Below are 12,993 nucleotides of genomic sequence, written 5' to 3'. Positions count from 1 at the left end.
GCACCTTCCTCTTTACCCGTCCATAAGGTTCTGTACAACGTCAGGTTGTAGTTTTTTTTGAACAGAAATCCATTTTCTCTTGAAGTCCGCCTCCGATTTGACAACTTTTGGGTTCTTCCGGAGGGCCTGCTTCATAATCGCCCAATATTTCTCTATTGGGCGAAGCTCCGGCGCGTTGGGCGGGTTCATTTCCTTTGGCACGAAGGTGACCCCGTTGGCTTCGTACCACTCCAACACGTCCTTTGAATAGTGACACGAAGCGAGATCCGGCCAGAAGATGGTCGGGCCCTCTTGCTGCTTCAATAGTGGTAGTAAGCGCTTCTGTAGGTACTCCTTAAGGTAAACCTGCCCGTTTACCGTGCCGGTCATCACGAAGGGGGCGCTCCGCTTTCCGCAAGAGCAGATCGCTTGCCACACCATGGAAAACTTGGATAGTTTCTGCTTGCGAATCTCCGGAACGCTGAATTTGTCCTCTGCGGAGAAGAACAACAGGCCCGGCAGCTGACGAAAGTTCGCTTTGATGTCGGTTTCGTCGTCCATTACCAGGCAATGCGGCTTCGTCAGCATTTCGGTGTACAGCTTCCGGGCTCGCGTCTTCCCCACCATGTTTTGCCTTTCGTCGCGGTTAGGAGCCTTCTGAACCTTGTATGTACGCAGGCCCTCCCGCTGCTTGGTCCGCTGGACGAATGAACTTGACAAATTCAGCTTATTGGCGACATCCCGGGCCGAACTTCTCGGATCACGTCTAAACTGCTTAACTACGCGCTTGTGATCTTTTTCACTGACGGAGCATCCATTTTTGCCGTTCTTCACCTTCCGGTCGATGGTTAGGTTCTCGAAGTATCGTTTTAGTACTCGGACCGATCCTTTTGAAAATTTTAGACAGTAAAATAAAAACTATTAAACAACTTTTGGCATTTTCTTTTTATTCATACTTCGAGCCCAAGCCCGTATGCTCGCACCTTCCTCTTTACCCCGTCCATAAGGTTCTGTACAACGTCAGGTTGTATTTTTTTTTTGAACAGAAATCCATTTTCTCTTGAAGTCCGCCTCCGATTTGACAACTTTTGGGTTCTTCCGGAGGGCCTGCTTCATAATCGCCCAATATTTCTCTATTGGGCGAAGCTCCGGCGCGTTGGGCGGATTCATTTCCTTTGGCACGAAGGTGACCCCGTTGGCTTCGTACCACTCCAACACGTCCTTTGAATAGTGGCACGAAGGGAGATCCGGCCAGAAGATGGTCGGGCCCTCGTGCTGCTTCAATAGTGGTAGTAAGCGCTTCTGTAGGCACTCCTTAAGGTAAACCTGCCCGTTTACCGTGCCGGTCATCACGAAGGGGGCGCTCCGCTTTCCGCAAGAGCAGATCGCTTGCCACACCATGTACTTTTTGGAAAACTTGGATAGTTTCTGCTTGCGAATCTCCGGAACGCTGAATTTGTCCTCTGCGGAGAAGAACAACAGGCCCGGCAGCTGACGAAAGTCCGCTTTGACGTAGGTTTCGTCGTCCATTACCAGGCAATGCGGCTTCGTCAGCATTTCGGTGTACAGCTTCCGGGCTCGCGTCTTCCCCACCATGTTTTGCCTTTCGTCGCGGTTAGGAGCCTTCTGAACCTTGTATGTACACAGGCCCTCCCGCTGCTTGGTCCGCTGGACGAATGAACTTGACAAATTCAGCTTATTGGCGACATCCCGGACCGAACTTCTCGGATCACGTCTAAACTGCTTAACTACGCGCTTGTGATCTTTTTCACTGACGGAGCATCCATTTTTGCCGTTCTTCACTATCCGGTCGATGGTTAGGTTCTCGAGGTATCGTTTTAGTACTCTGCTGACCGTGGATTGGACGATTCCCAGCATCTTACCGATGTCCCGATGTGACAACTCCGGATTCTCGAAATGAGTGCGCAGGATTAATTCACGACGCTCTTTTTCGTTCGACGACATTTTTCCAAATTTACGAAAAATTCACAGTGAAGCATGGCCAACGTGATCTATACACTCTTATCTGATTATAAGCGAAAGCTGAGGATATAATTCCTAAAAATTAAATTTCTACAGCGTTTTTTCCGTGATGCAATTTGATGTGACACACCCTTTAAACACTGTGCTGACATGGTGTGGCGATAACGGTATGCGGGTAAACAATAAGAAATGCAAGATTATCACCTTCAGTCGACGTTATAACCCTGCCTACCACGAGTATTCCATGGAAGGAAAATCGCTTGATCGAGTCAAATCCATCTGCGATCTAGGAGTGACCATCGACGCTAAACTCAGGTTCAACGAACACATAGGAATCACGGCCGCCAAAGCTTTCTCTGTTCTTGGATTCATCCGTCGACACGCTTCCGATTTCACCGATGTTCACGCATTGAAGGCGATATACTATTCTCTGGTGCGCAGTATCCTGGAGTATGCTGCTCCTGTCTGGTGCCCGTATCACACATCGCAGATAATCACCATTGAACGCATACAGAGGAAGTTCATACGGTTTGCACTACGTCATCTTCCATGGAATGACCCTGTTAACCTTCCTCCATACTCCGACCGTTGCCAGCTGATCGACCTGGGTACCCTATCCAGCAGACGGGTTTACATGCAGCGCTTATTCGTCTTTGACATGCTACGAGGCTACATTGACTGCTCTGAACTTCTGGAACAAATTCCATTCTACGTTCCACCGCGTCGTTTCCGGAGCTCCTCGCTTTTGGCACTTCCCCGTCACAGGACCAATTATGGTTACAACAATCCGTTCGACTCGTGTCTTCGTGCTTTCAATAACGTGAGTGATGAGTTCGATATGAATTTGCCCAAAAGCTCGTTTCAAAGAAGGATTAGGAATATTTTATAAATTAAGTAGTTTAAGTTAAGTAATAATTTCAGTCTGTGCGGCTAGGGCGAAGACGGTGATAAATAAAAAAAAAATCTTTCCTCTCTACCGGCACTATCAACAAAGATGTCTACGAGAAGGAATGTCTCCGGAAGCGGTTGCTACCATTCATAAGAAGCTACGACTCTTCAGCGTTGTTTTGGCCAGATTTGGCCTCTTGTCACTATGCAAATTCCATCCTGGAATGGTATAATGCACTTGAGGTCAAATATGTACCAAAAACAGCAAATCCATCGAACTGTCCAGAACTTCGCCCAGTGGAAATGTACTGGGCTCTGATTAAGCGAAAACTATTCGAAACTAAGAAGGAAGCGAATGACATTAATGATTTCAAGAGGAGATGGAAAAGCGCCACCGACAGCATATCTGAGGATACTGTACGGAACCTAATGGCAGATTTTCCCAAGAAAGTTCGAGAATTTTACAGACAACGTAATTAACATCGGAGTAAGCTGTCCTTGTTTTAGGTATAAATCTATTTTACTGAAATAAACAATCGGTTTTGTTGTATTACGTGATTTTTTGTTTTACTGGCATCATCTTGGTGTCCGAAATTTAACGTGGACAGGCTTTATTTTTATGTATGGGTAATGAAGCACGCACGTACGCACACAAATATCCATATATCGATGACTTGAAGCAACTAAATATACACACCCTTATCTCCGTTTTGCGCTCTTCCCCACAGTTAGTTTACTATTTTCGATTAGTTTAGCTGTCTTCCTTGGTGGAGATAGTTTTGCTATTGTCATGCGAAACCAAATCGCACACAAAAATCCTAAAAATTATTTTCTTGATGAGCCGATGATAGCCTAATTTGATGATTCCTCACACAATCATGTAGTTCAGAACCTTAATGGAATGGCATGGCATACCAGAGACATCAGCGAGTAACTAATTCATCGCGTTCACAGCTCAATCCAAAACGAAGACATGTGATGACGCAAAACAAGGAAGAACAAGCAATGTTCATTGCTTCGTATCTAGAACGATACTGAAAGTTTGCCTCAGCGAGATCCAATAATTATGTTCCAGACACATACTCTCCTCCGTTCTTCTTCTTTTCTTTGTTCACGAAGACTTCAAATTATTTCCCTTCGTTGATCGGCGATGAGTTGCTCGTTATTGACGGCATTGGTAGGAACGCTCACAAATGAGCAGAACAAATGCATGGGAAAAAAGAAATGCTTCTAGTTCTCATCAATTTAAACCGTTTACACACCAGGGGATTGTAAGATATAGCATAAAAAAACAAATCTTAGGGAGTTTCCGATTGGTTTGATGTGTAAATCGTCATAATTCGTTTGCGACAAAAGTAGTTATTAACGTTAACTTTATTTCATAAAAACGTGACATGTTTTCTGATTTGGCACCCTCAATGAAAGACGTAGTTCTACGTCAAAAGATTCTAGTATGCACCTTTTTGTTCTAGAATCTTTCGTCATCCTTCACGCTACTTAACAATTCTACAAAAAATCAAACATGTATTCGTAAACTGTTCTAGGTATTTTCTATGCTGTCCACAGAGTTGCCCTAGAGAGAATTTGTAGAGAAATGCAGGGACCTGGACTTGTGGTGCAATAGTTAGTTGATGGGATAACACCTCCTATCCAGACTTTAAAATGTTTTTTCGTGCTGTCAAAGAGACATGGAGTTTGACGTTGCCCTGATTAGGGCTCGACAATGTTTTATTCAACTGAGGATAGTGAGCGGGCTATGAAGAAAGTCACCTGGCTTCTTCCAGCAGTTTCTCCGTCAACATGACTCAACAGTCATTCGAGCGTTTTGTTGCTATCTCACTCCACGACTGGACTATCTCATTTCATTCTTCCCCGTCAAATGGATCTCATGGCATATTGAAGTGACTCCCGCCAAAATGATTTCGTTTTTCTCTCTCTCATGTATCACGTATGCATGTATCGATATTTGAGTTCAACATGGTGACGAATTTCATGCCAACTCGTATTAGGAGTTGGCAGCACTATCTCAGATAGTAGTGAAACTTTGACTAATATTTTGCAGGTCTAATAGATTTTTTTTGGAGGTTTTTTTTAAATCTTGAGTTTTTTACAACTTTTTTTCGAGAAATCTTAATTTAAAAACTATAAGATCTACAAAAGGTTGGTCAGAGAATGAAATGTAGGAAATTACTTAGGTTTTCATTGAAAATTATCAAAGAATTTTTAGAAAAAAAACTTCATTGAAAAAAAATATTTTGAAAATTAAAATTAATTTTTCTCGAAAACATATGCTTTTAAAATTCTGAAAAAAGCAGATATAAATAGCCCTTTAAATTTCCAACAAGTTTTCCATACAGCGCACGATGGGCACATTTACATGGAATAAGATTTTCGAACAACATCTTTTTAAATTTTTTCTTTGAAAGATTACTATTAATGTTTAATTCGTAACATTTTTGTTTTATATCGCAATTCATATGCTATGCTAACTTTTCTCTATTTAGAAACATGTCAAGAACATGTCAAACGTGAGAATTTACACACAAAAATGTTACGAGCAAAACATTATTTTTCTCAGGAGTCCTCATACAAAAATGATTTATATTCCGAAAACTATACCAGATAGAAAGTTGATGTCTTCGACGAAAGTTGATATTTTAATAAGATCTAAGACTTTGTCGAATACATTATATCGCTATCTTGACTTTAAACAAAATTAGGATTAGTTGTATTTTTTTCAAAGAAAATATAAAAAAGTAAATATAAAAAAAGAAAATATAAAATATAAGAAAACTTTGAGGGAAAGTTCTAATGAAATTAATTATATGTTCTTGAATGACATCGTTGTTAGTTCAATTGGATTGAATTATGAATGAACACATACTTTTCTGTATGTGTATTCCATGTAAGGAAGAAACAAATAAGTAATTGAAGAATCATGAAAATCGTGTCTGAAAATAAATTTATATTATAACTAGCTGACCCGGCAAACTTCGTCCCGCCCAAAATTTGTTTTTTGTAAATAAATGTTTTTTTTTTTAAATAACTTCAAACATTCACATTTTTTACTAAGCGCAAGTTCATGAGTCCAATCGCAGAACTGTTCATTGATTGATCTTCTAATCGACCCCGTTGAATTTACCTTTTACTATAAAATTCCTAGTACTTCTACCAAAACCCATCATTATAATATCAGATTATTTTCAGACACAATTCTCATTTAAGATTTTTCAACCAACATAACATGTTTCTCCGTTACATGGAATATACGTTTGATACAGAAAATATGATAGAATAAATACAGCCCTAAATCGCACAATTCCTTCCTCGAGTTCTGCTCTTATCAACACATCCGGCGATCCTTTTATAGAAGATAGAAGAAGATATAGCAGTGCGTTTCATCACATTAAAATCCATTTCCAGTTTCGAACAAACATCAATTTCGCTAGCGCAAATGGACTAACAGCACTTGTCACTATGTAATTGTAGCCCTTTTTCCTTCACAGTTTTCCGAAAATTTTCAATTGTCATGTTTGGTTGGAATATTTTTGGTTGAAATATGTGTAATATTTTTATGGGACCCCCTCTCCATTCCAGTGGAGGGAGGGATGTCATACCATTATAGAAACATTTATCAAAACCCTCACATCCCAAATTGTGCTTGATTAGCTTTCGAGTTATGCAGAAATTTGTGTTTCATTTGTATGACAGCCCATCCTTAGAGAGGGGGGTGGAGAGCCTAACTACCATAGAAACATTTATTGCACCCTAAAACCTCAATATACTCAATATGCAATTTGGTTTCATCTGCTTGAATAATTCTCGAGTAATGCACAATTTTGTGTTTCATTTGTATGGCAATGTATAAAAAAGGAAAAGTGTAAAAAATCATAATCAAAATGTCAAAACCGAAGATTGAAAAGTCAAAATTTGAAAAAGTGAAAAAGTTAATGTGGTAGGAAGAGCTTTACAAATTTTCACTTATATTTTTTTGCTCTACGAGTTTTTTTTTCGCTTTTGAAGTGATTATGTACAAAGCAAGGAATTTGAAGGGTTAAAAATTTAACAAGCGAAAAAATTTAAAAAGCAAAAAATTGTAATTGTAAAAATTGTAAAAATTGTAATTGTTGTATCTAGGATACGACCGCATATTTTCGACGTAGAACAACGCAATTATATTATGCAATCCACTTGTTTACCACTTCGAACATTATTTTAGAATGCATCGAATTTTGACGTAGGACTACATCTAACCGGAAGATATAGGGTGTGAAATGAAAATCTAGACACTGAACAAGTAGGAAAAAATGCAAGATTTGGAACGCTTATAACTCGAGCATTTCTGAAAAGATCGCAAAGGTTTTTGCATCAATTGATAGGAAATATATCTACGCATCTATCATAATGAATAACATTTCATTTTCTTGAGATAAATAATTGAATAATTGTGAAATATCAAGCATTGTCAAAATGCACTATGTGCCCATTTTTGATTGGTCCATTTTGTGCTCCTCAAATCGTACCGACCAAAACGGGCAACCAGAGCAGCAGCGAAATAGAATGAAGCGCGATTGGAAAGGAAAAAGAAAAAATATGAACGAAACATTGGTCGCAGTCTCACACATGCGAAATTCTCGAGCCAGCCAATCAGCTTAAAAATCCCCGCTCCGCTGCCGTAACGATCATTCTCATCCAAACCGTACACCACATTGTTTCGCATCACATCACATCAACAAACCAACACAAGCAGCCATGTCTGGACATGGCAAAGGAGGAAAAGTGAAGGGAAAGGCAAAATCCCGCTCGAACAGTGTTGGTCTCCAGTTCCCCGTATGTGTATCCGCCAATTGCTCCGCAAGGGTAGCTAGGCCGAGCGCGTTAGTACCAGTGCACCAGTCCACCTAGCCGGCGTTATATAGATTCGGCCGCCGAAGTAATCGACTTGGCTGGCAAAGCTGCTCGCGACGATAAGAAAACCCGCCTACAAAACAGAGCACATTCGGTTCGGTGGCAACAACTAGTTTCAGCGAGTGGCAAACGCAATCGCAAAACGGCAGCAGGTAGAAGAAGGAAAAAATTTGTTTATACAGACTGCTTTGGTAGCAAAACCAGCCACCGTAAAACACGGCGCTTTTCAGGGCCATTAAACCTATCAAAGGAGAGTTATTAAAAGTTTTTCACAATACATTTCACAATGCATTCTAAAGTGACATAATATGACATATATTATAAACCGATTTATTTTGTTTATGCTTGTTCTTGAGCTTATTGGTGGCTGAGGTCTTTTAAATTGATCATTAAAGTTTTCACAAACCCATACATGGTTTCCGAATTAAAAGTGGCTTCAAATTACAACACATTGTATGCAGGATGGCATTAACGAAATTTCTCGGTAGCAAGAACTGCTTTCTTTGGTTGATAACTGATGTTGAAAATTGACGGACGTTACATCTGCACTGTATAGAAAAATAACTAAGGAGCAACATGATGAGCTATGTATTTCCTGCTGCTCTGTTCTTATTTTAAAGGACTTTAATCCGAAGGTCATCCGTCCCTGTATTTACTGTTGGTTTTTCAGAACGCTTATAGCTCGTTTATTTCTCGACAGATCGTAGAGTTCGTCTCCAAAACCTCAGTTCTGCTTCATTTTTATTTATTTTGTTTGCGGAGACTACAAATCTTACAATTCATTCGTCTCCGAAACCACAGTTTAAGGTACGGTAATGTGCTCAATAGTGAAATATATGATAGTGAATGAGCTGATAACCACCTATGCATTCCCTATCACAGCCATCATTTTGATTGTACGATATGTGCATACGCCGAAAGATGCCCGGCGTTGAACATTTAATAAGTACAAAGCCTTCAGAAAAAATCAAGAATCAAGTTTGTAAAAAAAACGCAAAAACGCAACACCAAAGGTTCTTTTCAGAACCCCCAACATGTTCATAAAGAGTAAACAGTAAACTAATCCATTTTTCAGGTAGATAGGTAGGTATTCACGAAGGAGAAGAAAATAAAACAATATATTTGGAATATGTATTTAGCAAAAGCTGTCCCCTACGTCACTCCGGTTATGTCCCCGACATTACCCACCCGTCTTTTTTTGTAATAGATTATGTTCTTCGTTACAAATAAAATTTGATGAACCAAAATATGTAAACGGAAGAATTGTCAAGCGATCATTGTATTTTACAATTCCCTCTGAAATTATTGCACATCTCATGTTTCATAGTTCTCGAACCGCGAATGTTCATTCACCTCTAGTATCTGAAATGACTATTTTCCCAGGCTTCTCAGTTTAAAGGACGTTTTAGGGAAACATATTCCGGTCTGCACAACAAAAAGCGAGTATGAAAGTACTCTACACCAAAAAATACCCCCGACTTGCATGTATTTGCAAAGCGGATTCCCCCAGGCTTATTAGTTTTGAAGTCCGTGTTAGGGAAACACAGCCCAGTGGGAAAAAATACACCCGACTTGCATGTATATTCGCAGAGCGGATTTCCACAGGTACATCGATTTTGAAGTCTGTGTTGGGGAAACTGTGAATCGGGCCAATCAAAAATTGGCAGTTGAGGCGTTTAAATAACGCTTGACATTTTACAGTTATTCAACTGTTCATCGCATGAAAAATAATATTTTATTAATTCTGATAGACGCGTAGAAATATTTCCTATCAGTTGATGCAAACATCTTTCCGATCTGTTAAGAAATGTTCGAGTTATAAGCATTCGAAATACGGGTAGGGTTAGCACGCAAATCAGTAGAACAAATGTATGGGAAAAAAGTAAGTTCTTCCAGTTTTCATGAATTTAAACCGTTTAGAGATTAGCGAATTGTAATGTGTAGCATATCAAACAAATCTTAGAGAATTTCGATTCGATCAATATGCAAATCATGAGAATTCGTTCACGGTGAAAATAATTATTAACGTTAACTTTATTTCATAAAAACGTGACCTGTTTTCTAATTTGGCACCCTTCCTGAAAGACGTAGTTCTACGTCAAAAAAGAGAAAAACAATAATTTAAAAGCGAAAAATATCACGCTTACGCTTTAGCAAAGAAATGCAAGAAAATAAAAGGCAAATAATTTAGAAAGAAAAAAAAATTAAAAAGCGAAAATGAGAATAAAATTTAAAACGATGAAAATTTAATAAAACGAAAGTTTAAAAAGCAAACTATGTGAAAAATTAAAGAAGTGAAGAAAAATTATAAAGTGAAAAACTGAAAATAATTCAAAAGAATAAAAATGTAAACAACAAAATTAAAAACCGGAAATTGAAAAGTAAAAATTCGAAAGAAAAAAATACAAAAAGCAAAAGGCGAAAAACTTGAGAACCAGAAATATCAAAAAGTAAAAAAGGAAAACCAAATTAAACAAAAAAAGTTGATAGAAATTTAAAAAAAAAAACAAAAATTTACCGAAGCGAAACATTGACTATCATCGAACAGTTGCAACATAACAAATTATGAGAACACGAGATGAGCAGCTTTCTGTGATTCCTTCCGGTAGAACAATATTTGCAATCAAAACAACAAGAAAATTCAATTTTAAGGTGCATTCATTAACTTATTTCTCTTTATTACAGCTGATATCAGGATAAGTTCCGTTCTTACTTTTACTAACTACCATTTGGGTGGCTATCAAAAATGGGGAAGCTATTCCCACCGCGCTGAGATGATCGGATGCAGGCGGGAAAACTCTTCTTTTACATTCGACAGGTACGCACTCAATAGTATTCGACTATATGACTATTAACATCCGAAGCTCTAACGTTTTGAAGATTTTTTTTTACAAAAGGTATGATGAAGAGGTGCTGAGTGACTTTTGGTATTCGACTTCTACTAGTTTTTACGCAAAGGTTGAGTATCTTGAAGCACTACCACTTAGTAGTGGTGATGATCCCAGTGTGGCTTGTAGGAGCCATCATCCTCGTGGGATGGAGCCCAGTGACCAGCGCCAACGACTCCGGAGTGGGCAGCCAAATGGACGGCTCTGGCGTGCTGAACTTCTGGGGTTTCGACTGGGACTCCATTGTGGATCACTGGGATGTGCTGAGGTCCGTGCCAGGCACCAGCTCCATGCCAATCGTGGGCAGCAACTGGGGCAGCGTTCCAGGCATGAGCAGCGACCGGTGCAGCGTTCCAGGCATGGGCGGCTACTGGGAGCGAGTGTCCGGAACGGGCAGCAGCATGGGCGGCAAGATGCTCGGCCTTAGCCTGCTGAACTTCGGGGGTGTCAACTGGTCCATGGACGGCTGCTGGAGCTCCGTGCCAAGCTGGAGCGGCAGCGTGCCAGGCTGGAGCGGCAGGGTGCCAGGCTGGGGCGGCAATCGAGTGTCCGGAGCGGGCAGCAGCGTGAGCAGCCAGATGCTGGGCCTTGGCGTGCTGCACTTCGGGAGTGTCGGCTGGGAAGTGTTGCAAGGCGGAAGCGGCGGTGGCCAGAACAAAGACAGCGATCTGTCAAGGTTGGAAGAAACAAAAAAAAAGATGGTCATGATCACAGCTTTCAACACCAGTTTTTTTTTTTTATCACGGTTAATTCCACTTGCACTTGATCTTTTTCATCAGTCTCTTTCAATGTTAACAACTTTTACATCTACTGTGTATATGGTTCACTTCCTGCTCATTTGTTCCGATCGTTAACTCCAACCATTATAAACTACTAATAACATCTCGATAAACACTACTTACGAAAGCTTTCATTTTGGAATTTCGGTTGGGGATCTTTCGACGAAACACGAATTGTTTTCTTGAGCTATTGAGCGCCTTGAAACCTCCTGACGAGTGCTTCTCTACCAGGACTGTTTGCAAACTGTGCCTGACCGATGCGAAGGAGCCCCGTTTTATAGTGATTTGGCGTGAATGGTGAAGAACAACCGCTCGATCTTACCAAGAGGTTGCCACCCAACCCCGCCGGACAACATGGCCAAAAAATTGTAACACCTTCCGCTTATCACGTTTTTGTCCGTCTCTCTCTGTCTGTCCCCCAATATACGCACACCTGCGTCTCGCTCTCTCTCTCTGTTCCGACGTTTTTCCGTTGTCGTTTCGGTGTGCTGAATTTGCTACACACATAAAAGGGGTAATTCATTAATTGACGGCTCAACGAGACGAAAGATCTCTGCTCTGCTGATCGATGCATTGTTATTAATAATAAACAGAGAAATAAAAAAAAAAAACGATGAAGGAGTGGTCAAAAATAGATCTGAAAGATAGATCGCGACTGTTGCTATGTTTGGGTTTTGGGTTCCTTTCATGATTCCATTACCTTGCCATTGATTTGTGCCATTGCACGTTTCCCCAAAACTGGATCGGAGGGCACGCTGTGTTCGGTGATCAAGTGTCAAGTTGTTGGTTGCCAGGTGTTGTTATGTCATTGTCGTTAAGGTGATTTAAGAGCAACTATTCGCTTTGAGTTGGTCTAGGTTAGGGTTAACTATCCGCAAGCGGGTTTCTTCATAACTAGATTGATTGTTTGTTTCGCAGATCCACCTTTATCCGGTGGAAATAATCAGGTGACAATTGATTTGTTATGGGTTTTTGATGATTTACAAGTTTTTTGGATTTTTATCATATTTACTCTGATCGATTCCAATCTTAATACACGTGATTTATTATCATGTTATCGCGGATTTGGAAAGCACGAGGTAAAAATAAATATAATCTGAAAACATCTTCGGAAACAAGTTCTTTTTTTTGGTTCAATACCGAAGGACCTCGAGAATGTATTTAATTTCTGTGGTTAATTAATGATAACGATGTGATGCGAGTATCATAAAAATTTCATCAGAAAATTGATTAGGCGAATAGTGGGTTTGACAATTTCTTGTATTGACTCTGATAATTTTTGAGTAGGGCCAATTTCGGTAAGATATCGGCACTGATCGATCAACATATTATTGATCGATAACTTTTCCAAACATGTAAAGAAACGACATTAAAATGCGATGCTCGCATGGCAATGGAAAAAATAGCGCATGCATCATCCAATTAATTGCAAATGTCGTGATATCTCAGCTTTTTCAAGACAATTAAATAGAAGGTAACATGATATGTATGTCAAAATAGCCGAATTGTCGTTAGACAATTCCAGATGGAGCAACCAAAAAAATGGTGATGTTTCAGTTTGAGTTTGA

At 40.0% G+C, this 12,993-nt stretch overlaps 1 protein-coding gene across 1 annotated transcript in view; it reads right to left on the bottom strand.

Annotated features, from left to right (window-relative positions):
* Positions 1 to 10,398: 10,398 nt before the first annotated feature.
* LOC129761657 (pupal cuticle protein-like) overlaps positions 10,399 to 12,993 on the bottom strand; it is a 37,350-nt gene continuing 34,755 nt past the window's right edge. Inside the window, exons 3-4 of the mRNA XM_055759390.1 lie at positions 11,549 to 11,675; positions 10,399 to 11,314 (exon numbers count right to left, since the gene is read on the bottom strand). Coding sequence (XP_055615365.1) covers positions 10,742 to 11,314; positions 11,549 to 11,675 — 700 coding nt within the window. The 3' untranslated portion in view covers positions 10,399 to 10,741. The remainder of the gene's footprint in view (positions 11,315 to 11,548; positions 11,676 to 12,993) is intronic.

This window comes from Toxorhynchites rutilus, chromosome 1 (assembly GCF_029784135.1).
Source record: "Toxorhynchites rutilus septentrionalis strain SRP chromosome 1, ASM2978413v1, whole genome shotgun sequence".
NCBI lineage: Eukaryota > Metazoa > Arthropoda > Insecta > Diptera > Culicidae > Toxorhynchites > Toxorhynchites rutilus.
Note: the sequence above shows the minus strand (reverse complement) of the source record. Positions and strands in the feature narration are given on the sequence as shown.